The sequence below is a fragment of the Trichechus manatus genome, unplaced genomic scaffold, assembly GCF_000243295.1.
Source record: "Trichechus manatus latirostris isolate Lorelei unplaced genomic scaffold, TriManLat1.0 scaffold00250, whole genome shotgun sequence".
NCBI classification, from domain to species: Eukaryota; Metazoa; Chordata; class Mammalia; order Sirenia; family Trichechidae; genus Trichechus; species Trichechus manatus.
Window position 1 is genome coordinate 2604250 of NW_004444186.1, and position 24351 is coordinate 2628600.

Below are 24351 nucleotides of genomic sequence, written 5' to 3' on the forward strand. Positions count from 1 at the left end.
TAGTCAGGCCTGTAAAACCCTCTCAGCTTCAATACTCACCTCTGCTGCCACCAACTGAACAGAGGAGGATGAGGAGTTCTTCACTGTAAACCAACAATCTGGACTGTTTCTTGAGGAAAGAGATGGCAGGGACCCAGAAGTCTCTGCCTCTGGCAGCTGACGATAGAAATCACACCGTGTTATCCTTGCCTTCTCTAAACAGCCAAGCAAACTTGGAGTCTGAGCGCTCAGGGTTTGGGAGAGGGTTGTGGGAAAGGAGCTTGGCTGGAGCAGCGGAGAAGGGAAAGGGAGGTGTTTTGAAGGCAGTGAAAGCCCCTGAACTCTGTGGTTTTTGCCATAGTGGGGCCGGGGCGCTAAGAAAGGGGCTGCCCCATCCACCGTCTCCCTTTCTGCCTTCACACTGGACTTCTTGGCACCACTGTTGCCGTCTTTCATCTTTTACTAGGAAGGGGCTGGGTGAAGGCTGTGAGTCATCTCAGCTGCCCCTGTGACAAGCTCCTCTAGCCCGTTCATCATGTCTTCCCGGTGCCAGGAGTCCCTCCCCATTCTCTTTTCTTCCGCGCCCCCCACCCCCCAACAATGGTCTCTCCCGAAGCTCAGTGGCGCTGAGAGGGGGGGAGGCGGGGCCGAGTGTGTGTGTGGGGGGGCAGGTCTGCATTGCCACTTCCCCGGGGTACCCGGAGCAGTCGCCGCTGCCGCCTCAGCCCCGCTGCCGGGACCCCCGCCCTCACCTGGGCTTCCCTTACCCGGGGGACCCAGCCAGGTGAGACCCCTCTGTTTCTCACCTCCACCCCGCCCCTGGCAGAAGCATCCTTCCTTGCCTTGCCTTGCAGCCATATTATCCTCCGATGCTTCGCTTATGGGGAGGGTGACCGACCCGCTTCTAGGGGTGAGGAGGGTTGGTAGTGGTTTGGGGACGGAGATTTATTTTGCTGTGGATATATATATGTATATACATATATGTATATATACACGTATGTATGCAGTTTTTTGCATGCGAAGGAAGGGGGAGGAGGGATGATTTTCTCTGCCTTACCCAAGTCCCCACTACCCTCCTCAGGGTGGGGGTTGTTAGGTAGGATAGGGCTCCCTCCAACTCCAACCCCCTCCTCACCTTGGCGTCCCCCCGCCCCCGCCTGGATGAATGATAAATGACCTTGGTCGAGGCCAGAGAATGGATGCTGCCTTAGTATGCTCGCTTGGACTTGGGGGGGAGGCAGTGAGGGAAGGGTAGGTGAAGGAGAGAGCGGAGAGCAAAGACGAATGGCAATACTGGGGGGATAGAGACGGTGGACCAGCAGGGCTGGGGGCGCGGATGGCGGAGTTGTTGGGGTCGGGGGAGGGGGTGCCGAGTGATGCTGGGGACCTGTCCAGCAGCAGGACCACGGAAGGGGGCGCTCAGAGAAGCGATTTAGTAAATTCTAGGGGCTTTTCTCTTATACTGGAGCAGAGGCGAGATGGGGGGGCATCACAAATTCTCTTAGGGGAGGTCCCTACGCCTGTGCGTGCGGAGGTCTCTCCCTGCGTCCCTGTCTCCTCATATTCCTCCCTGTACCTTCTCAGCTGACCCCTTCTTTCTTTTCCTCAGAACTGTGGATGCTCCCATTTCCCTAACCCTGGGGAAGGATGTGGGGACGTGGCACAGCCTTGGCGGCCCTGGGGTGGGGGCTTAGGCTCCATCACCCAGCTGTAATACGGAGGGGCGCTCTCACATCTCCTCTATTCCGCCACCACTCAGTCCCCACCCCGAGGAGATTTTGATAAGTGACTGCTTCTCCATGACCTTGTCACCTGGGCGAGGGTGGACTGGGAATCAGGGTGGTTCCCAAAGTCAGGGCTTCAGTGAGGGGGAGGGTCTTCTGAACTCTGCGCTTACCCAGGACTGGGTGAGTGGTCCCGAAAGGAAGCTCAGGAGTCCGCCGCCCCTCTCCACCCCCTGCAGAGTCTCTCCTGGACTCATTTTTCCGGTCAGGTGAAGCCAGACGGCCTTAAAGGGCCACGTAACCCTGAATGTTGTCTCCTTTAACCTCCGCCTCTCCAAATCTTGTCTCTCTCCCGCAGGCTTAGCCACCCTGGGCTGCTTTGGGGCTAAAAATAGCATTACTTCCTCACCAGCTCGAGAAATTTGTCTTCTTTCTCTCCCTTCTGACCTCCTGGGCTTGTCCGCCCTGGGGGAGCTGTCTGCTGAGCCATCATATCCTGCTGTGGCTCTGGAGGCCTCCTCTCCCCAACATGTCCTCTCAGGGGTACATACACAGGGTATGGCTCCTGTCGGGCCCGTCTGCCTCCCTTCAGGGTTTTGGTTGGAGAAGAATGGAAGTAGAAAGGAGAGGAAAGCAAATTGTCAGGCACTGAGGGGGTTCCACAGTTCCTCTGTTTCGTGGGGGATTATTTGGGCCTTGAACCATGAAGAAAAGAAGGAGGCGTAGGGGTCACTGCTTCTGGTCACCATGGTCCGTTGCCCACATCCATCCCGAGGGGGCAAGACTTTGCTTGCCTGTGCCCTTCTGAAACATATAGCGCTACCTTCTCTCTGCTACCAGAGCTACTCTGTGTGTGTGTGTGTGAGTGTGTGTGTGTGTGTGTGTGTGAGTGTGTGTGTGAAGTGTATGTGACACATTTAATGAAGGGCCCTGGATGGGTGGGAGCAGAAGGAAGCAGGATATTTTTAGGGCAATAATCTCTGATCAGAATCTAGTCTTGCTTCCTCTGCCTCTGCGGAGGAAGGGGGTTCTCCTATGCTCCCCTCTTCATTCTACACCAGCCTCCTACGCAATGCGGTATTTGTGGACTCCTTTTCCTTTGACTCCTGGAGGAGAAGCAGAGAGGATTTGGAGGGATTAAGAAGGGAGGGCCTGGAGGAATGAGGTACAACTACAGACCTTGGACCCTCTCGTTGGAAACCTGTGGGTTTGATCAGTCATTTCCATTCCCACCCCAACCAGTGAAAGGAGGCCCATGGATGATGTGCTGAAGGAATATGGCAGCCGTCAGTTATCAGCTTGTCCTCAGCTTTTGATCTGCCCTCTTCTGTATTCTGCTCAGGTTCCGGGTCTCCATTTTCTGGACCTCCCCTTATTTGTCTGGAGGGGGATAACATGGGCCCAGCACTTGAATTAATTTGAACACAGGCAGAGGGGTCTGGAGACTCTCCGTTTTGGAGTAATATTGGGCAACAGCATTCTAGTATGACCACTTGCTGTGCCTTGCTGTTTCCTGCTTCCTTCACGCCTTTCAGTCTAATAGAAAGGAATGAAACTGACATTTATAGAATATCTACTGTGAGATTAAATCCTCACACCAACTCTGGGAAATAGAGTATTATTCCAATTTAAATATAAGGACACTGACGCTTAGGGAGGTTAAATAACGTGCCCAAGATCAGTTAGTAAGTGGCGGAGCTGGGATTTCAACTTAGGTCATTTGTCATGGGCTCTGCACTGAACTCACCTTCTAGCTAGTCTACCTTTCTGCTGCTCCCCCTAAAGAGCACCCAGAGATGACTTCTGTTTGGGGGCCTCATCAGGGAGTGTACTCATCTCACTATATTACTGTCACCATGAAGAGTAATAGCTAATATCTATTGATCATTTTTTATGTGCTGGTACTATAAGGACCTTATCCACATTGTCTCATTTAATCCTTACTTTCCCCTTTTCAAATAAGAGGAAACTGAGGAGCGGACGGTCAGAAACATGCCCAAAGTCACTCAGCCAGTCAGTGCTGAAGCAGGAGGTCAAGCCCAGACCTGCCTGACTCTGCAAGGTGAGCTGATTCACCAGGCTGTGTTGGGAGGGAGCCCCTTCTTGTGGGGCCCATCATCGTGAAGCCTGGTGAAAGGACTGTGGAAGTCCACCTGCAGATGCCGCCAGTGACTGAAGGCAACAGGATGGAGGACTCGGTCCTCCTTCTACACATTCACCCCAAGCTCCACCCCTAGTCAGGAACCAGGCAAGAGTAAGGAATTCTAGTTTCATCTATTTCCTGTTTTGCTTTTTGTAGGTTGGCACTAAAGCAAGGGGCCTGAACTTGATGTGGGGCAGGGTGTCTGGAGAAGGGCTCTGGGTAGGTGGACCAGGACTCCTGAGCAGGTCCCATGGGTCTGGTCTCTATAGTGACTGTCACCACTTTAGGATTCACAGCTTCCTTTTTCTCCCTCTTATTTTTTTCTAGGTCTCTAGAGGCTTCTGGAAGAGAAGTGGGCAGCCCTTCCCAAGTTATCCTGGCTCCTCAGCTTAGCCCCACCAACCTGGCTTCCCCTTCCCTTCCTTTCCCCCACTACCCCTCTCTCTTACCCACCCACCCAGCTGAACTAGGTGAAGGCCAAGGCTCCTCTCCCTCCTTCTTGCTCCCCTTAGATGCTCACTGACCAGGTCCTATTTCCTTTTATTCTGTACCCAGAGATACTCGAGCACACTTCCTCTACATAGCTGTGGGGAAGGGTCCTCCTGACTCCGCAAGTTCTTGAGCAAAAAGCTGAAGAAGGAGCAAGGGGTGGGGGTGATCTGGTGAACTGCCCCCAAAGCCCCATCATGGAAGAGAGCTTCCGAGACCGGGCAGCTTTCATCCGTGGGGCCAAGGACATCGCCAAGGAAGTCAAGAAGCATGCAGCCAAGAAGGTGGTGAAGGGCCTGGACAGAGTCCAGGACGAATATTCCCGCAGATCCTACTCCCGCTTTACAGAGGATGATGATGATGATGACTACCCTGCCCCCGCTGATGGCTATTACCGTGGGGAAGTGACCCAGGACGAGGAGGAAGGTGGTGCATCCAGCGATGCCACTGAGGGCCATGATGAGGATGATGAGATCTACGAGGGGGAGTATCAGGGCATCCCCCGGGCAGAGTCTGGGGGCAAAGGCGAGCGGATGGCAGATGGGGCACCCCTGGCTGGAGTGAGGGGGGGCTTGGGTGAGGGGGAGGGCCCCCCTGGAGCCCGGGGGGAGGCACAGCTGCGGAAAGAGAGGGAAGAACTGGCCCAGCAGTACGAGGCCATCCTACGGGAGTGTGGCCACGGCCGCTTCCAGTGGACACTCTATTTCGTGCTTGGTCTGGCGCTGATGGCTGACGGTGTCGAGGTCTTCGTGGTGGGCTTCGTGCTGCCCAGTGCTGAGAAGGATATGTGCCTGTCTGACTCCAACAAGGGCATGCTGGGTGAGACACACTGGAAGGCACTCCAGCCCTGTCCTTCCCCAAACTCTGGACACACCCTTCCTCCTGAGAACTGCCCCTGTCCTCTCACTGCTGGGCTCCTTAGGACCCTGTTCCCAAGATGTCCCCAAAGGGCTCAAGGTTCCCTCCAATACTGTTCCCTCACATATACCTTCCTCTAAGGGTTGGGTCATAGTTAGGTTGTGTGTGAAAGGGGTCTGGGGAGGGCAGCTGGGCTGGGGCTTGGAATGATGGTTGGGTGGTGGTCTGCTTAGTTAGTTCCCCAGGAGGTGGCCATGGTGGGATGGACCACCATTTAATGTTTCTTCATAGCCTTCGCCCTTATTATCCTATTCCCTTTCCTTCACTACGGGAATAAGAAGTCAGCATTCTCATGCCCTGGGAGGGTCAGTCTAGAGTGGGGAAGAATCCTAGGTTTTCAGCCAGAGAAGCTGGATACACTTGCTCTCACTCCAGCCTTGGGAGTGTCCAGGGGCCAGGGAGTGGTCTCTGATGGCCGTTTCTGATGGGGACCCTGAAGGAGGAAACTCCAGCTCACTGAGAAAGGATCTAGGCTTGATCTGCTGGAGCTTGGCTTGGGTGTGGATAAAATGCAGCATCTAGAGTTGATGATCAATTTCAACTCTGATTTTATGAAGGAATTAGGAAATGGGGGAGTTTGAGGACCAGAAGTATTGGGACCAGAAGAAGTGAAGGATGGATTTTGTGGGGAACTTATTGACAGGTCCTGGGAGGACCGAGGGGATTGGAGTTCTTTCCCTAAGAACACAGAGTGACCTCCTGCTGCTTTGCATCAAGGAGGGGAGGATAGAGAGGACTCTGGGAGGGCCTGGGAATCTAGGCAGATTCACTCCTCAGTCCAGGCCAGCTGGGGGTAGGGGTGTCTTGTGTGTGTGCAAAAGAGAGAGACAGAGCGAGACAAAGAGAGAGACAGAGGACAAGAGGCGTTTTGGGTTCTGGGGTTCTCCTATACCTTCATTCCTATCTTTGAACCCCTGGCCTGCAGAGATGGCCTTCCGTCTTCGCTCATACCATCCAACCTCTCACTTACTGTCATCTCTGGATACTTAGCTTCTAGAAGTCCTTCAGATCCTTGATCCACTCTGCTGCTGTTTCAGCTCATGGAATGCTCAGCAAGAGGGAGAATTGAGGTGTTGTGCTCATACCCCTTCTGCCTGTGCTTTCCTCCTTCCAGGCCTCATCGTCTACCTGGGCATGATGGTGGGAGCCTTCCTCTGGGGGGGTCTGGCTGACCGGCTGGGTCGGAGACAGTGTCTACTCATTTCACTCTCAGTCAACAGCGTCTTCGCCTTTTTCTCATCCTTCGTCCAGGGTTATGGCACTTTCCTCTTCTGCCGCCTCCTTTCTGGTGTTGGGTGAGTGATCGCCTCCTAAGCCTCTTGAGGGCAGGACTGTGTCTTGGTCACCGGTATGTCTCTAGGTGCACAAAATATACCTTAAATATGTGTGAGTTGAATGAATGAATTCCTTTCTTCTTTCCACCGTCTTCAGCCCAGCGTCCCCCGTCCAGAACCTGTCTGCTCCCTGTCCCGAAGGTCCCTTCCTGAGTTCCCCACCCCACCCTATAGTCCTATTTCTTAGCTTGCCTCCATGAAGAGGGCCTAGTGGGTCTCAGCCTCACCCCAGGCTGCTGTGGATGCTAGAGTTATTCCCTTCCCAGTCTACATATTTCCTGCGTTTGACAACAGACCTTCCTATTACCCACATCTGCCAGAACTCTGAAGCCTTGACCCACCCCGCCCCTACATTTCTTCAGTCACCTGCATACACTCCCACTCTGAATTGTCTCCAAGCTCTTTCTGGGCCTGCTCCTAGATCACCCTCCCTCAGACTCCTTTGCCATTCTTTTTTTCTCTGGGGATTTTTTTCTCTCTTCTCTAATTATTTTCCTTCCCTTTCAACTCTGTAGCCATCTTCAGGATTTAATGTTTGTTCTTTCCTTTTCCCTGAAACCTGCCTGCCTATTTCCTGTGGTGCCAAGGATGGGTGCTTGATGATAGGTGGGGAGGGGAGAGAGGAGTTTGTAGGGTGCTGTGTGAGAAAGACTCTTTTAAAAGCTCTGGAAGATAGAAGTTGCTTGGGATCCAGAGCACTGGGGCAGGGGATCAGGAATATGGCCACTATCTAATGCTGAATTCTTACAATGCCCTCCAGGATTGGAGGGTCCATCCCCATTGTCTTCTCCTATTTCTCGGAGTTCCTGGCACAGGAGAAGCGTGGGGAGCACTTGAGCTGGCTCTGCATGTTTTGGATGATTGGTGGCGTGTACGCAGCTGCTATGGCCTGGGCCATCATCCCCCACTATGGTGAGCAGCCCCCAAGGAATCCACCCCAGACTCTTTCCTTCTTCTCCTGTGGTGGGCTCTCTGCCAACGGCTGTGACTCTGTCCCTGCCAGGGTGGAGTTTTCAGATGGGTTCTGCTTACCAGTTCCACAGCTGGAGGGTCTTTGTCCTCGTCTGCGCCTTTCCATCTCTGTTTGCCATTGGGGCTCTGACCACGCAGCCTGAAAGCCCCCGCTTCTTCCTGGAGGTGAATGGGGCTGGGGCTGGGCCGAGGTGGGGAGTAGCAGGGGCTCCTGTGTTCAAACACCCTTTGAGGGTTTGATTTGATCTTGTGTGGCTGCCTGCCTTTCTCACACGGTCCTTACTCTAAGGGACTTTGGTTTGCTTCCTTTGTCTTGGATTTTATCTGCAGAGGGGTTCTGTGGGTGGAGAAACCAGGGAACCTGCTCAACTATGGCAGCTTAAGATTTTGTAGGCAGGGGCACTGGCCCAGGCCCTGACTTTACAGCTCCAAAGGAAGTCCCATCCTCTGCCCCTTCCCCCTCCAACTGTATGTGGTCCGGCAGGGTTAGGATGCTGCCCCTTCCCCTTGGACTACATACTTGCCTTTCATTTCCCTTGTCTTCAGTTTTCTCTCTCCATTGCACCAGAGGATCCCTAGGACCTGTGCTTGTATTTGTCCCGTGGTCTCAACCCCACTCTCACCCAAGTCTGATTATGTCTTGCTTTCGATGCATGTGCCTAGAGATCAGGGACTGGTAGTGGGTTGGGGGCCTTTCTGGATTCACTAACCCTGGGTCCGGGAGGGGCTGACCTGGATATGGGCGTTGTGTCTGTGGCTTTAGAATGGGAAGCATGATGAAGCCTGGATGGTGCTGAAGCAAGTCCATGACACCAACATGCGAGCCAAGGGGCATCCTGAGCGAGTGTTCTCAGTAAGCCACAGCCCTTCCAACTCACACCTCCAAGCCCCTGCAGCCCCAGACTCCCTCCACCTGTCCCCTCTCTAGACGTCCACCCTCCCCCGCCCCCACCTTCCTAGATGTCTTGACCACATTCTTCCTCAATGGGACCTTCTGCCTCTCATTTTGCTACTGCGTGAAAACTGAGGCATCTGAGAGGGGTTGGCAAGTACAGATGGTGTGACTGCTGGCTCGTTCTCTTGACCCTAGGTAACCCACATTAAGACAATTCGTCAGGAGGACGAGTTGATTGAGATCCAGTCAGACACAGGGACCTGGTACCAGCGCTGGGGAGTCCGGGCCTTAAGTCTAGGGGGGCAGGTAATGAGGAATTGGATAACGGAGAGGAAGTAGTGAAGGAGGTGGAGAGAAGGGAGTGGGAGGGTTGAAGAGGACGGCGGGGTGTGATGTGTGAACTGGAGGGAGGTGGTGAGGGAGCAGAAAGGGGACCTGTGGGTGCTGCAAACAAGTACAGTCATGGCCTAACGTTATTCCATCCCGCCTAGGTTTGGGGGAATTTCCTCTCCTGTTTTGGTCCAGAATACAGGCGCATCACCCTGATGATGATGGGTGTGTGGTTCACCATGTCATTCAGGTGAGGGGCTAGGTGGGATTGGTGGCATGTGGTGGTTGTGGTGGTATGGGGTTTGGGAGAGAGGTGGAGAAAATGGAAATGAAGGGGAAGAATAACAAGGGGAGGTCTGTTCCTGTCGCCTCTGAGCCTCCATCCTACCTCTCCACTTCATTCATTTATTCAACAAACGTGTGTTCTAGGCTGACCAGTATTAAGTGCTGGGATGAAACAGACATGGTCCCAGTCCTCATGGAGTTTACATCTTGGTCAGGAAGCTAGACAAAACTAGCTATGAAGAAGTGTGATAAGTGTCACGATGGGGGGAGTACCAAGTGCTGTGGAGCACATAGGGGGGTCCCGTTCCAGGCTTGGGGGTGGGGCTCTGAGTCCTGAAGGATGAACGAGAGTTAGACAGGCCAAGGGTAGAATGGGGGAAGAGTGTTTCAGGCAGAGGGAAAGCAAATACCTGAGAGGGAAGCAAGAGTATGGTGGGTGAGTAAGCAGAATCTGAAGTTCACCAGAACCACAGCAGTTGGGAGGAAAGAGTGGTGAGAGGTGAGGCTGCAGGAGCAAGGTCATGACTGGGCTGACGACTTCATTTGCCCTCACCCGGGACTGCCTGGTTGTAATCCCTGAACGTCATCTGATTCCATCGCCCTTGACTCTTTAGCTACTATGGCCTGACCGTCTGGTTTCCCGACATGATCCGCCACCTCCAGGCAGTGGACTACGCAGCCCGCACGAAAGTGTTCGCTGGGGAGCATGTAGAGCATGTGACTTTTAACTTCACACTGGAGAACCAGATCCACCGAGGCGGGCAGTACTTCAATGACAAGTATGTGGGGACTTTAATCTCCACTCCTCCCATGTCTCTTGTACCCTTGTCTCTTTTGTGAGTCTAGGGGTTTAAGACAAGGCTCTTTGGGGAAAATCCCTGTGGTTTCTCCTCAGTGTCACGGTTCCCATTACTTCACTACGGGAATGAGGGAGGGAGGAGGGTCTGAGGATGAGGGGAGGTAGCTCTCATCTTCCTGGCCTTACAGGTTCATTGGGCTGCGTCTGAAGTCAGTGTCCTTTGAGGATTCCCTATTTGAGGAGTGTTATTTCGAGGATGTCACATCCAGCAATACGTTCTTCCGGAACTGTACATTCATCAACACCGTGTTCTATAACACTGGTAAGACGGGGTGGCTGGTGGGTGTCAGGTGGAAGGGCTGGGTGGCCCTTGAGGAGGGAGAGAAGGATCTTTTTCATTTACTAGCTCAGGGTTTTCAGACTTACATCTCTGGACCCCTGGGGGAAGGTGACATAGGGGACTATTAGCTACCACCAATAATTCTGAAAATCTCGTGGAAGTTGAACATTTTCCTGTAATAATCAGAGTATCTGACATAAACATCAAATTTCTTTGCCTTTGGCTGGAATTACAACAACTCTGTGTGGTAATATTAACACCCGTTTGAAGAGGGCAAAAATCTTCAAAACCGTGTCCTTGGGAAAAAGAAAAACAATAAGTAAAAGAGGTATTTGTTGGGGTAAAGTTGGGAATCATTGCATTAATCCATTTAACAGTGATTCGCAAACCACGTGCACATGAAGTGCTGGTTTTGTGAGTTACACGGAGGTTTCCCACCTTTAAGCGGAGTACTAGGCGAGCTTTTCCCACCCCGCAGGAAAAAATAATAGACAGGACATTTAAAATTATTTTAAATATTTTTCTCACAAATATTTCCTAAGCCCATGGCACCTACCACCACCAGCAGTCTGCTAGGGTGGACAACAGGGATAACTAGGAAGCACCTGTTAATGGAACACCTGGAAACAGTCACACTGTGTCATCTGCTAGACGACAGTCATTTTCTACTGTAAATAGTCCTAGTTCCCATGGTGCTATTATTTGATGCTTTGCAATGACTGCCCTGAGTGATTTTGGGAGCCCCCACCGCTACACCCCACAAAGGCAGAGCCCTGACTGTAAGCAGTAACTGCCTCCCTCTCGCCTTTGCTATGACCGCCTGCCTCGGCCTCACCCCAGACCTCTTTGAGTACAAGTTTGTGAACAGCCGTCTGGTGAACAGCACGTTCCTGCACAACAAGGAGGGCTGCCCGCTGGACGTCACAGGGACGGGTGAAGGGGCCTACATGGTGTACTTCGTCAGCTTCTTGGGGACGCTGGCTGTGCTTCCCGGGAACATCGTGTCTGCCCTGCTCATGGACAAGATCGGCAGACTGCGCATGCTCGGTAAGGGGATGGGGGAGAGGCTGCAGGGTGGTGGGACAGGGCTGATTGGGGGCCTGAGAGTGGGGGAAGGCTGTCAGCAGGCTTCTCACCTTGGGCTGTGGGAGGACTTGGCTGGAGAAGTTTCTCTCTCTCTCTCATCTTCTCCTTAGGGGGTGGCTGTAGGATGGGGCGGGGCTTGGCACAGAAACTCCTGGGGGGTGGGGGGTGGGGGATAGGCAGAATAGCAAGTGGTTAAGGGCACAGGCTTTGCTATCCTGGGTTTTGAATCTCAGCTCCACCACTTACCAGCTGACCTTGGGGAAGTTGTTTAACCTACGTGGAGCCTCAGTTGTTTGATTTGCAAAACGGGGATGATAATGTTGTTACTGTGGTGTGCCAGCCAGTCGATTCCGACTCATAGTGACCCTGTAAGACAGAGTAGAACTGCCCCATAGGGTTTCCAAGGAGCAGCTGGTGGATTCGAATTGCCGACCTTTTGGTTAGCAGCCGAGCTCCTAACCACTGCACCACCAGGGCTCCCTTGTAGGGTTGAGGTGTTAAATCAATGCATATAAAATATCAAGTTGCTTGGCCCACAGCTGGCATTGAATAAATGGCTGTAATGTTACTAATAAAATTATAAGGGAGGCTGAGGATGAGTGAAAAGCTTTCCTTCTGGGTACCTTGGGAAAAAGAGAGTGTCATCCTGGGCTGCCCTCAAAGCCAGCTGATGGGACGGTGGGTGGTGGACAGGTTTCCTCGTGGCCAGCTCATGCTGCTCGCTCCTCTCCCGGCTCCAGCTGGCTCCAGCGTGATGTCCTGCGTCTCCTGCTTCTTCCTGTCTTTTGGGAACAGCGAGTCAGCCATGATTGCTCTGCTCTGCCTTTTTGGGGGTGTCAGCATTGCATCCTGGAACGCGCTGGACGTGCTGACTGTCGAGCTCTACCCCTCGGACAAGAGGTAGTGGGAGTGTGGTGGGCAGGGCAGCAGGTTTAGGGCCCAGAGGGCAGGGGAGGAGAGGTCAGGAAGGGGTCTGAGTGGGAAAGCATCCTTAGGGGGCAAGGGGATACACATCGCCATTGAGTTTCCTTTCTGAAAGCTGGTGGCTTTGTATCTACTCCTTGAAGTCTTCACAATTAACCTCATTCTTTGCTCCCCACCCCCGATTTCTCTCTATTCCGTGGTGTACTCCCTCACCTCTGCGATCTCTCCATCCTTCCCTCTCCCTCTTGTACGCCGCTGCCATCTTCCCTTCCCTGCCCACCCACCTTCCCCCCACAAACCCTCCCTTACCTCTTGCTGTGTCCCTTTGGCCCTGACCCCCACCCCGGGCTGGGCCCCTCCATGCTGTGCTGGGGACATCCTGAGCAGGACCACAGCCTTTGGCTTCCTGAATGCCCTGTGCAAGCTGGCAGCTGTGCTGGGGATCAGCATCTTCACATCCTTCGTGGGAATCACCAAGGCCGCCCCCATCCTCTTTGCCTCGGCTGCTCTTGCCCTCGGCAGTTCTCTGGCCCTGAAGCTGCCCGAGACCCGGGGGCAGGTGCTGCAGTGACAGGATCCCTGGGCTTCGGGGACGGCAGGCACACTGTGAGACCAACAGCTCCTCCTTGCCCTCCCTGACCCGCCATCCTGGCCCCCAGAGCGCTCACTGCCCAACTCCTCAGCCTGCGTTTGGTGTCTTAGCTGGGTGTATCTGTGTGGGTGTGTGTGTGACCCTGTGGGCAGGGACTGCTGGGAAGGCTCCTTCATCCCAGTTTGGGATGCTCCACTCCCCACCCTTCTCCCGCCGTGTTAGTGAGGGGCCCTTGCTCTTCCCTGCTCCAGGAGCTCCAGAAAAGGCTTCCTGCCGCCCTTCATTTCCTCCGTCCAGGCCCTGGAGAAGCCATGGGCCATGTGGTTATGCTGGGGGCTGGGGCTTAGGCACAGACCGTGGACCAAAAGAACTTAGAGCTGGAAGGGCCTTGGGTGCCGTCACACACCTCCCACTGGATGCTGGGGGAGCAGCAATAAACCTCAGCCCCTGGCCTCCACGTCCCCCTCAACGTGGGCTACAATTATGAAGCCTCAATTTTATGAAGTTAGCTTTCCGATTCTTATTTATTTATATATGAAGTTCTGAGGCAGCTCAGCAGGACTGTGTGTGCGCGAATGTGTGTGTACACTTACGTATGCGTGTGTATGTGCCGTGGGGAGGGGGTGTCACTATGCTGTCCTAAAATATAAGCCAAGGGGTAATTCCAGCGGACACACACACAACCCTGCCTCCCGCGGTACCGCCCCTAATCTTGTCTCTGTGTCGGGCGGGAGGGATGAGCCCCAGGCCGGTCTGGTTAACAGTCCCACAGTCTAGGGAGAGTGGAGGGCAAGACAAGGTCCACCTCGTCCCCTCCTCTCGAGAAGCACAGGCCTCTTCTGAGTGAGAGGCTCGGCCCACTTCAGCACCGACGGGAACAGCACCGCTGCCCTCCCACCCCGCACCCTGTCCCCTTACAGGCAGGGGAGTGGGGGACGAAAAGAAAGCAGGCGTGAGGTCAAACCAGCAGATCAAAACGCAGAAGGAGCTGGGGCGGGGACCCTGTTGGCGACTCCTCCAAAAGTGGGGAGAGGTTGGGCAGTAAGTGAGGGACCCCTAACGCAGGAACCAGAAGCCTCAGTTTCCCCATCCCGCCCTCCCGCCAGTAGCTCCTGCAGGTTAAGCCGCCCCCATCCCACGCTGTAGCTGCTTTCTCTGGCGCCCTCCTCACTGTAGCTGTGACGTGTTGTAGTTTTTAGCTGTTTGTAAAATGTTAACAAAAAGTTAAAAGGAAAAAAGTGAAAACAACAAAAAAGACTTTCCACATTCACCCTCCTCCTGCTGCGTCCGGTGCCCGCCCTGTGGTGACTCTCCCCGTTTTGTAACCCTGAACCTGCTGGTGACTGTTGAACTCTTTGGTGTCTGTGCTCAAAGGACTGCCTTCTCCAGTGCCCAGTGCACGAGTGTGCGCCCTCGCCCCTCTTCACTTGCTGGACGCAGCCCTCTCCCTTGCTGCCCCGGGAGGGACCCATCCTTCTCCCTTGCTTTCCTGGGGAACCCTAAGCCCAACTCTGTTGATGTGAAAAATGAAATAAAAAATATTGAAAAATAAAAAGGAAACAAATCCTTAAAATCCAAAATGGCTGACTCTCTGCCTCTCCAGCCCGATCCAGCTCTATTCTGCCTCCTGGCAGTCCTGGGATGGGAAGAGAAACCCGTTGCCATCGAGTCCATTCCGACTCACAGCGACTCGAGAGGACAGAGGAGACCTGCCCCATAGGGTTTCCAAACAGCGGCTGATAGTGTGATGGAAAAACAACTCCTCCAAAATGAAGGCGAGAAAAACGGACGGATCGTATTTACTTCCTAAGCTGCCTCTCTACCTGACCTTTCCACTGCTACACACGGAAGGTCCTCTAAATCGCCCAGATGTGAGACCTTGGCCTAATGTTTTAGAACCACTTTTCTCAATCTTCCGATGCGCCTTTTAAATTAAAAATGTAGATTCCAGACCCCGTGCTTGACTTAATAGAATCAGAATTCCTTTTTTTGGGGAGGTGAGTGGACCGAGAGTCCACATTTTCAACCAGCCCCCTTGGGAATTCTTATGTGAAGAAATCTGAAAACCACTGTCTGGGGGTTATTCTTGCCGCCTCACTCCCATCCATTTCTGTTTTAATCTAGCCATCTCCTCATTTCTTTATGGCGGTTCTCAAGTCAGATCCTCCTTTCCCTCCCACAGCTGACTCCCAAGTCAGTGTCCACCCTTCCACTCTCTGGGTCTCCAATTTCTCCCATGCCAATCCACTGACACGTCACTGCCGGATCAATCTGCCCCCAAACGTTCTCTGGCACCCCCTTCCTCAGAAGTCTCCAATGACTCCCTACCACCCAACCAGATGCAGTGTGGAAGCTTTAGCCAGAAATGGTCAAAATATATGTTAATCAAGCATTTTTCTTTAGTAACTAAATTCCATTTCTACAGAGAGGTCATCAGAAAGTCGCTTATTTAGACATTACTTGAGCTCCCCTCAGAAATACCATTTCATTTGGAAGGCTAAGAGAAAGGGTTACATAGAGGGGTTTTCCATGTTTTGTAACCACATTCTAGGTTCTTATCCTCTTCTCATTGCTTCAGTGGTATATATATATTATACACACACACACACACACACACACAGAGCCCTGGCTGCCCAGTGGTTAAGATTGCGACAGCTAACCAAAAGGTCGGCAGTTCGAATCCACCAGCCACTCCTTGGAAACCTGTTTCCACGTATATATATATATATACATATATATATTTGCAAACAAATGCAAATCCTTTTTGGAAACAGACAGCCTGTTAAAAAGCCTAACATCCCCCCAGTATGAGATTCAAAAGTGTCTATAACCCCTGCTTTGTCCAATAACTCACTGCCCTGTTCAGCTGGTACGCCTTTGCCAAGGCTCTTCCTCCTGCCTGCAACACCCTTTCCTCTTCTTTCTGGTTTAGTTCTGTGTTTTCCTTCACTTCCACCATGAAGCCCTTCCTGACTACCTAGTCTTTGGACATCTTTCTTCTCCCAAAAATACGTGTAGCATTGATACAACAGGCCATTAATGACACAATACACCTCATATGACAGTCTCTGTTTTAATGCACGGGACTGTTCCCAACTCATCAGGTCTTCCTCGGTCACATTTAACAACTGAGCAGCGTCTTGAGAATAATCCAGGGCAAGAGCAACAGTGATTCTGTCCTTTCCCCGGGTTAGCTTTGGCCTGAAATGAGCTGCTATCTCCGGAAAATACGTTATGTGCCAGTAGAATGGGGCTCAGGAGTCCTCGCCCCTTATAAAGCCCAGAGTGCATCGTTTATTCTCCCCCAGCCCATTCAGATCCTAATCCTCCCCCTCCTTGGGGGTTCAGGGGGTTTCTCGAGTTTTCTTACTTCCACCCAGACAAGGGGGGCTCGCGTCCAGTTGAGGATTCTCCCTCCACTGGGCTGGGGTCCGCGCCTGGATGGCTAGCGCGTGCACCGGCCCCGCCAGCTCCTCCGACAGCGCGTCGTGGACCAGCCGGTGCCGCTGCAAAGGACTTAGTCCCTCGAAGCGAGCGCTCACCACGGCCACGCGGAAATGTGTCTCGCTGCCTGGTGGGACCGCGTGGCCGCCGCTCTCGTTGCGCAGCTCCAGTACCTCGGGGTTCAACGCCTGCTCCAACTTCGCACGAATGGCGGCTTCCACCGGACCGACGGTCGCCGATCCAGCGCTGCCCCGGGACAGACAGACGCGGCCGGCCATGGAGACCAGCCGCCGGACCAGCCGCCCACTCAGCATCCGCTACGGCAGAGACCGGAACAAAGGCGCGGTGAGGGTCGGGGTCTCTTGCCGGGTCAGAGGCCCGTCTCACCAACTCCCTTCCACCCCCGCGGGCCTGCAGGACCCACGGCCCCCCCACACCCCTCTCCTGCAGGGAGCCCGCTCCGCCCCGAGCCCTCGCTGCTTTCTCGGTGTGACAGCGGGGAATTCGGCCTCCAGCCGCCGGCACTGCAGGGCCGATTAGAGACGCTCGCGCTCAAGGCGCGCCCATCACTAAGGGGATCTGCAAGGAATGGGCTGGAAGCTGCAAAATAAGAAATGTGCATCTCCGGCCTTCTAGTAGAGCCGGTGCCCCACTCGCACCTCTGAACCCCAGGTTGGGCCCTTTCTACCTGCCGCTCAGCCCTCGCTCCCGCAGTTCCGGCTCCGAGCCCAGACCCCGGAAGTTCGCGGCGGAAATGCAGGCCTCGAGTCCCGAGGCACGCTGGGAAAGGGAGTCCTTGTACGCAAGGATAGACGGGGCAGGCGCCACGTGGTCCCCCGAGGGTTCATGGGAACTGTAGTCTCTCCCAACTGATGAGTTTGTCAAGAGATTTGAATGCCCTGGAACGCGAAGAAAAAGGAATTTCCTGGGCAGTTAGGGTTGGGATTATTTGATCCACTTTATTGCCAAAGTATCATGTAGATCATCTAGCCCAGCTCCTTTATTTTACATATACGAAAATGAAAGTCTGTTCCATTCACTGAATACATAATTGTTGTGTGATCGTGTGCCTGACCAATAGCTGAAAGCTGGGAATAGACAGGCCCTAATAGGATCGCTATGAGTCGGAATCGACTCGATGGCAACGGGTTAACGGGGAACCTCAAGGATGGTGCCCCGGTGGCACAGTGGTTAAGAGCTTGGCTGCTAACCAAAAGGTGGGCAGTTCAAATCCACCAGTCACTCCTTGGAAACCCTGTGGGGCAGTTCTACTCTGTCCTATAGCGTCGCTATGAGTTGGAATCCCCTTGATGGCAATGGGGTGGTTTTTTTCTTTTCTTTTAAGTTAACCTCAAGGATGGCAAAGTGGTTAAAGCAATCACTGCTAACTAAAAGGTTGACGGTTGGAAACCACCAGTGCCTCGGTGGAAGAAAGATGTGGCATCTGGCTTCCGTAGAGATTTACAGCCTTGGAAACCCTATGGGGTCGCTACCAGTTGGAATCCACTGGACAGCAGTGGGTTTAACCTCAAGGTAGCATTTGGCTGCTAACCAAAAGGTCAGCAGTTCGAATCCACCAGCTGTTCCCTGGAAACCCTATGGGCTAGTTCTACTCTGCCCTGTAGGGTTGCTATGAGTTGGAATTGACTCAAGGGCAATGGGTTTGTTTTTTTGTTTGTTTGTTTTGTAACCTCAAGGAGGATCCCTGGTGGCGCAGTGGTGAAGAGTTTGGCTGCTAATTAAAAGGTTGGCAGTTGGAATCCACCAGCTGCTTCTTGGAAACCCTATGGGGGCAGTTCTACTCTGTTCTACTCTCCTACAGGGTTGTTATGAGTCAGAATCAACTCAAGGAGTTTATAGAACACTGGAGAAGATGGACAAGTAGCAAACAATCTGCAATTCTGTGTGCTAAGTGCTATGATGGGACTTAGCACAGGTTGCTAAGAAGACATGTCACCGAGACTTGGGAGACAAAGAAAATTGCCAAGAGGATATCTGGGGGAACATCCAAGAAAGGACAGCATGGAAACTCTTTTCTTAGTCTTGTTCCTTACTAACAAGAGAGGAAAGCAGGGAAAGGAATAGAAAAACCTTTTGCAGTAGTCTGGGTGAAAGATAACCTGAGTAAAGGCAGGAGATGGGCTGGAGAGAAGTAAATTGATTACAAAGCTGTTAAAGAGTTGGAATCTGTAGTACTTGCTTTTAGTCAAGGTCTTGTAACTTGCTAATCCAGTGATAGTTGAGGAAATCACTTAACTTCTTCCTCAGTTTTCTCGTGAAGACAACAATGATCTACTTTTCCCTTGACAGAGCCAAACATTATTAACTTATGGTTATTTAGCAATTAAAATTTTCCAGGATTTCTCACAGCTATTTATTAAGCATGTTTGATGTGCCCATCACTTGGGATACACACGTGACAAGATACATAAGAACTTTTTTCTTTTGGATCTTAAATTCTAATAGGCATTAAGAGCAGAAGATTAAAATTTCAATAAATAAACAAGATAATTTTAGATAGTGATGAGTACTGTGAAGAAAATAAAAGACATTAATATGGTAGGGGATGCCTGTGGTTAGGGAAGACCTTGCTATGGAGGTGACATTTAAAAAGAGATTTGAATGACTAGAGGGGACTAACCATGCAGAGATCCAGGGGAAGAGAGAGCCAGGTGTTTAGAATGATAGCCACTGAATTCTAGATGTGTGATGCCAGGTACACTGTTGGTGTACTTTGGTGCTCAATAAATGTGTTGGATGGATGAGTGAATTAATGTATGAATGGAGAGGGCTGACATCATTATTCCTGTTGTAAAAATAAACGAAAGCTTTGCAAGTTGCAAGTTCCATAGGATAAGCTTGGTGTTTTCATTTCTAACAAAAATATAGTCATAATAATATCTACTACTTAGTGAAGGTCTGTCGCGGCCAGATTAAGACTTCAGAGGCTTCAAGAACCAAGAGATTATGGTGGCCACTTCATGTGTAATTAACAAACGACAATAAAAACTATAACATGAAGATTGGGATACTCAACAAAGTACTGATTTTTTTTCCCCCATGATGATTACTTCAATGTTTATTCACTGAAAAAAAAATTAATTTATGTTTATTGAGGTATCATATACATAGGAAAACTGCATAAATCTTAAGTGTATAGTTCAATTTTGTATATGAATGCACTGATATCAAGATATAGAAAATTCCCAGCACCTCGGAAGGCTCCCTCATGCCCAATGAAGTCAATACCACCCTGCCAAAGATACCCACTATTCTGAGCTTTTTCACCATGGGTAAGTTTTATCTGTTTTTGAACTTCATATAAATGGAATCACACAGTATGAATTGATTTGTGTTTGTATTCTTTTGCTCAACATTTGTCTACGAGATTCATCCGTGTGTGGCAGTGATTTATTTTCATTTCATTGTTGTGTAGTATTGTGTTGTATGTGTCTTGTTGGACATAAATATTTATTTCTGTGTGGTGTGTATCCAGGAGTAGAACTTCTGGGTCATTGGATAAACCTAGTGTTTATTTTTGAAATGAAAGATTTATTCAAGTAATTTTTGGGATCTCCTGCTTTGTTGGTGCTAGTTACTGTTCTAAATGTTTTGCATTTATGTAACTTTTTTAGTTCTTACAGCAACTCCATAAGGTAGCTACTATTATTACTCTTGTTTTACTAATAAGGAAGCAGAGACTTTAGAGGTTAGGTGACTTGCCCATGGTCACAGAGCTGGTAAAGAACCCAGAGAATCAGGCTGCAGAGTTTGGGCTCTTAAACCATGAAGCTATTTTACCTCCTAATCCTGCATTGGGGCCTCTCAGGTTCCAGGCACTGTATTTTGCTCTTTACATTTTTCCTTACTCTGACAACTCTGTTATGGAACCCTTGTGGCACAGTGGTTAAGAGCTTGGCTGCTAACCAAAACGTCGGCAATTCGAATCCACCAGCTGCTCCTTGGAAACCCTATGGGGCAGTTCTACTCTGTCTTACAGGGTCACTATGAATCAGAAATAACTTGACCCCACTGGGTGTGGGGTTTTTTTGATTATATTATTTTTATTTAATTGATGAGCCTCTATTATATCGTCTATCATAATCTATTATTGATAGTAGGCACTTGGAGAGTGGTTATTGACTAAAGAAATATATTTTAGAAAAGAAGGCATTAATTCTCTAAGAGAGTGTAATTTTATTTATTCATGCTACAAGCATTTAATCATCAAGAGCCAGGTAGAAGGAATTAAGGACTCCTGATTCGCTGATAAGGAAGACAAAATCTCTCCCTTGAGGTGGTCACAGAAAGGAGGTGAACATAACACAGAGTGGTAAGTGCTATCACCAGAATGTGAACAAAGAGATGTGGGTACACCCAGGCTATGTGTGTGAGAGTAGGAAAGGCTTCATAAAAGAGGAAGTGAACTGAAACTGGAAGGATGAGAGGGATTTTGCCAGGTCAAGGGGAAAATGAAGCATTCCAGCCAGAGGCAACTCTCTGCCTAATGGCAGGGAGTCCTTTCAAGAGAAGGACTAGGGGTCGGGGTGGGCATGGCAGTGGGAAGAGGTGGAGGGAAAGTGGAGATGAGGTTGGAATAGTGGGATAGAGTTGGTTTGTAGTTAGGTGCCATCAAGTCAGTTCCGACTCATAGCGACCCCATGTACAACAGAACGCAACATCGCCCGGTCCTGCGCCATTCTCACAATCTCTGTTATGTCCAAGCCCATTATTTCAGCACTATGTCGATCCATCTCATTGAGGGTTTACCTCTTTTTTGCTGACCCTCTACTTTACCAAGAATGATGTCCTTCTCCAGGGACTGGTCCCTCTTGATAAATGTCCAAAGTACGTGAGACGAAGTCTTGCCATCCTGGCTTCCAAGGAGCACTCTGACTGTATTTCTTCCAAGACTTGTTAATTCTTCTCGCAGTCCGTGATATATTCAACATTCTTTACCAGCATTGTAATGCAAAGGCATAGAATGCAAAATAAATGCTTAACTGAATTGCTTGGGAAGAAACTCAGCTGCCTTTGGTTAAAAAATCTCAGAGATGTTAAAAGAAATAAGATCTCACCTGTTTTTCTGTGTTGATGTATATCTTTACAAATGGCCTGCCATATTTTATTTTTTAATAGCCCTGGTATAAATGTTGGGAAAGGAGCTCTGGAGAGCAACAGATAGTAATTGAGCCTGGTATAACTTGTAGGATATAGGCCTATCTAGACTTATCTGAGAAGGTTTTGCAGCTGGCTGGGAAAGTTAAGCAACTTCACTAAACCCAAATATAGTTATTGAAGCAGTGTAAATGAAGTGGTGAAGAGCATGATCTTTGAGTCAGGCCAACCTGGGTTTTAATCATATCTTAGTAAGTGGTTGTGTGACCTTCAGCAACGGCATTAACACCTCTGAGACTTAGTTTCCTTATTTGTGAAAGAGACCACAATATCTACTTCATACGTAGTTCCTGGAAGAGGGCGTATCCCAATAAAGTTTTGACATAACCTGTTTTCCATCCACCATTTCTCAGAGCACAGGGTCACTGTGATAGACGTAAAAAAAAGATCAGATGTCAAAGAGAGGGTGAGGTCAGCTGGCCCCTCAAGCAGGGTGTCACAGGTTATCAGGGTTGTGATGGAGTCCCCCCATATGGGTTTGGTTCTCAGCCCTGAAGTTCTGAAAAGTTAACACATCAGAACATCTACAGTTGCTTGTGTCTTGGAAGTACAACCAGAATGCTCCTTAGAAACAAAGATGGTGAGACTACATCTTACATACTTTGGACATGTTGTCAGGAGGGATCAGTCCCTGGAGAAAGACATCATGCTTGGTAAAGTACAGGGTCAGGGAAAAAGAGGAAGACCTTCAATGAGATGGATTGACACAGTGGCTGCAACAATGGGCTCAAGCATCATGATGATTGTGAGTGTGGCACAGGACCAGGCAGTGTTTTGTTCTGTGGTGCATAGTGTTGCTATGAGTCCGGACCAACCTGACAGCACCTAACAACAACAACAGTTGATTGGCTTCTTGGGGAGGGACCCACGTTAACCAAATACACAGGAAATTTATGAATAGTCCAGAATGCAAATTCATTGACTTCCAGTGACGGATATATCTTCCCATAACTGGCTCTCCCTTTCTCAGTCTCATATTTTTATCATGAAATAGTTACCTGTCAGGGGCTGTTGCTGAAGTCTAGGGGAGAGATGAGGAGGCAGACAAGGGATCATGGAGAAAAGAGATGCTAAGCAAGTAACTGGATATGCTGTTGACATCAAGGGAAGAATAGACTAGGATTCTGGCTTAGGTACCTGGAGGGTTGTTGGTGCAATTCAAGTAAAAAGGGCAAAGAAAGAAGGGTGGGGATTGTTAGGATGAGTTCGGTTTGGGTAGGTAGAACTTGAGGTACTCGCTGGGACAAACAGCTTGAAGTATTCAGTAAGCAGTTAGGCATTGGGTCTGAGCTTGTGAAAAATTTGGTTGTTAGCTGAAGGCATGGAAATGGAAAGAGTCTTTACGAAGAGTGAAAAATGGTGAGGAAAGCAAAGGCAGAGGTAGCTGGAGAAGCGCATTTAGGGATGCACAGACTAAGGGAGGTCGGGGAGGTAAGAGGAAAACCTGGAGGGAGAGATTTTGAAAGCAAAGAGGGCAAGTTTCAAGACGGTATCGGACGCCTCCTGGAGGTCAAGAAGAAGATGACAAATCTGTTCCAGCTCTGGGTCAAACTGGATTCCGAAAAGCGGAGGCGGGTGAAGTGGTGCGAAGCCCCAAGGCAGCTAGCAACTGAACTGAGTCAGGGAGTCTGACTGTGACAAGACAAAAGTAGGGGCTTGGAGAATAATTTAGGGCTCAAAGTATAGTCGGATTCAGAATTCCGTACCCTCAAGTGGGAGTAATTCTTTGTTTGCATCTGCTTGAGGTCCTCTGCAGTCCTTTTCGGGTCGTCTTGCAATTTCTCTGCTTTAAACTGGAAAAAAATTTACAAATTCTCAGTCACTAAAAAAGAAACAGCGTTTTCTTTGAAAACCGCGTCTCCTTAAAAATCCTGGCATGCAAATAAGAGGCTTTAATGTGGCTCCCAGTGATTGGTAGGTACAACTGCAATCCGTCATTTCCTCGTAGTGCAGGATGCAAACGAAGAGTCTGCCTTCTGCTTTCCCATTGGCTGTCTGATCGGGCTACGCTTTCAGCCAATCAAACTACTTCCCTTCACCCCTCCCGATAGCGCTTATAAATGACATCAAATGGGTTATCCTTTCCACAGCTTTCTCATCGAAAAAGAAGCTGGAACTACATTCCTATCTACAATGTCAGGACGCGGAAAACAAGGAGGCAAGGCTCGCGCCAAAGCCAAGTCGCGCTCGTCCCGTGCCGGCCTTCAGTTCCCGGTGGGTCGAGTCCACCGTCTGCTCCGCAAAGGCAACTATGCCGAGCGGGTGGGGGCCGGCGCGCCGGTCTACATGGCGGCGGTGCTCGAGTACCTGACGGCGGAAATCCTGGAGCTGGCGGGCAACGCGGCCCGCGACAACAAGAAGACGCGCATCATTCCTCGCCATTTGCAACTGGCCGTGAGAAATGACGAAGAGCTGAACAAGTTACTCGGGGGTGTCACCATTGCCCAGGGCGGCGTCTTGCCAAATATCCAGGCTGTCTTGTTGCCTAAGAAAACGGAGACTCACAAACCTGGCAAAAATAAGTAATTAGGAAGCTCGATCCCATTCCCAACCACCCCAAAGGCTCTTTTAAGAGCCACAAAAGTGTCAAATGAAGGGCTGACCACGGACTAGCGTATTAGCTCTTTCTTTGAAAACTTGGGTGGCTCTAAAAAGAGCCTTTGTCTTTGGCTTAAGTTTGGCAAAGTTTTATTTGCTTTTAGCTTTGTGGCTTTCGGTTTTCTTTGGTAATAGAACAGCCTGGATGTTGGGCAAGACGCCGCCCTGGGCGATGGTGACTTTGCCCAGCAGCTTGTTCAGCTCCTCGTCGTTGCGGATGGCCAGTTGGAGATGACGGGGGATGATGCGCGTCTTCTTGTTGTCGCGGGCCGCGTTGCCCGCCAGCTCCAGGATTTCCGCCGTCAGGTACTCGAGCACCGC

General features: G+C 50.7%; 4 protein-coding genes across 5 annotated transcripts in view; 2 read left to right on the top strand and 2 right to left on the bottom strand.

The window, feature by feature from the left end:
• Positions 1-672: 672 nt before the first annotated feature.
• On the top strand, positions 673-12949 carry SV2A (synaptic vesicle glycoprotein 2A). The gene is made up of 13 exons (XM_004389601.1): positions 673-763; positions 4174-5154; positions 6368-6548; positions 7348-7499; positions 7591-7724; positions 8323-8412; positions 8650-8760; positions 8946-9034; positions 9684-9848; positions 10057-10190; positions 11049-11255; positions 12035-12194; positions 12606-12949. The coding sequence occupies exons 2-13, from the start codon at positions 4533-4535 to the stop codon at positions 12787-12789; spliced, it is 2229 nt and encodes a 742-aa protein (XP_004389658.1). The 5' UTR covers positions 673-763; positions 4174-4532; the 3' UTR covers positions 12790-12949.
• Positions 12950-15869: 2920 nt separating this feature from the next.
• On the bottom strand, positions 15870-23196 carry BOLA1 (bolA family member 1). 2 transcript variants are annotated; one of them, XM_023724531.1, is made up of 2 exons: positions 23139-23196; positions 15870-16571 (listed from the first exon to the last, which is right to left on the bottom strand). In XM_023724531.1, exons 1-2 carry the CDS (start codon positions 23166-23168, stop codon positions 16155-16157), a joined length of 447 nt encoding a protein of 148 aa, XP_023580299.1. In that variant the 5' UTR covers positions 23169-23196; the 3' UTR covers positions 15870-16154. The 2 variants fall into 2 exon arrangements, with proteins under 2 accessions (XP_023580299.1, XP_004389659.1); XM_004389602.2 differs by lacking the exon at positions 23139-23196 and adding an exon at positions 16943-16988.
• Positions 23197-23375: 179 nt separating this feature from the next.
• On the top strand, positions 23376-24005 carry LOC101357180 (histone H2A type 2-B). Its single transcript, XM_004389603.3, has one exon. It carries the CDS (start codon positions 23503-23505, stop codon positions 23956-23958), a length of 456 nt encoding a protein of 151 aa, XP_004389660.2. The 5' UTR covers positions 23376-23502; the 3' UTR covers positions 23959-24005.
• Positions 24006-24046: 41 nt separating this feature from the next.
• Positions 24047-24351, bottom strand: part of LOC101357936 (histone H2A type 2-C-like) — a 26223-nt gene continuing 25918 nt past the window's right edge. Inside the window, exon 2 of the mRNA XM_004389606.3 lies at positions 24047-24171. Within this exon, the coding sequence (XP_004389663.2) occupies positions 24121-24171 (51 nt within the window). The 3' untranslated portion in view covers positions 24047-24120. The remainder of the gene's footprint in view (positions 24172-24351) is intronic.

Excerpts from the sequence above, each read along its gene's own strand:
- SV2A (XM_004389601.1), top strand. The coding sequence starts at position 4,533 with ATGGAAGAGAGCTTCCGAGACCGGGCAGCTTTCATCCGTGGGGCCAAG. Across the intron at positions 7,725-8,322 it reads GCCCCCGCTTCTTCCTGGAG|AATGGGAAGCATGATGAAGC; the intron begins GTGAATGGGGCT and ends CTGTGGCTTTAG. Across the intron at positions 8,413-8,649 it reads ATCCTGAGCGAGTGTTCTCA|GTAACCCACATTAAGACAAT; the intron begins GTAAGCCACAGC and ends TCTTGACCCTAG.
- LOC101357180 (XM_004389603.3), top strand. The coding sequence starts at position 23,503 with ATGGGTTATCCTTTCCACAGCTTTCTCATCGAAAAAGAAGCTGGAACT.
- BOLA1 (XM_023724531.1), bottom strand. The coding sequence starts at position 23,168 with ATGCAAACAAAGAATTACTCCCACTTGAGG. Across the intron at positions 16,572-23,138 it reads AGAATTACTCCCACTTGAGG|CGGATGCTGAGTGGGCGGCT; the intron begins GTACGGAATTCT and ends TCTCTGCCGTAG.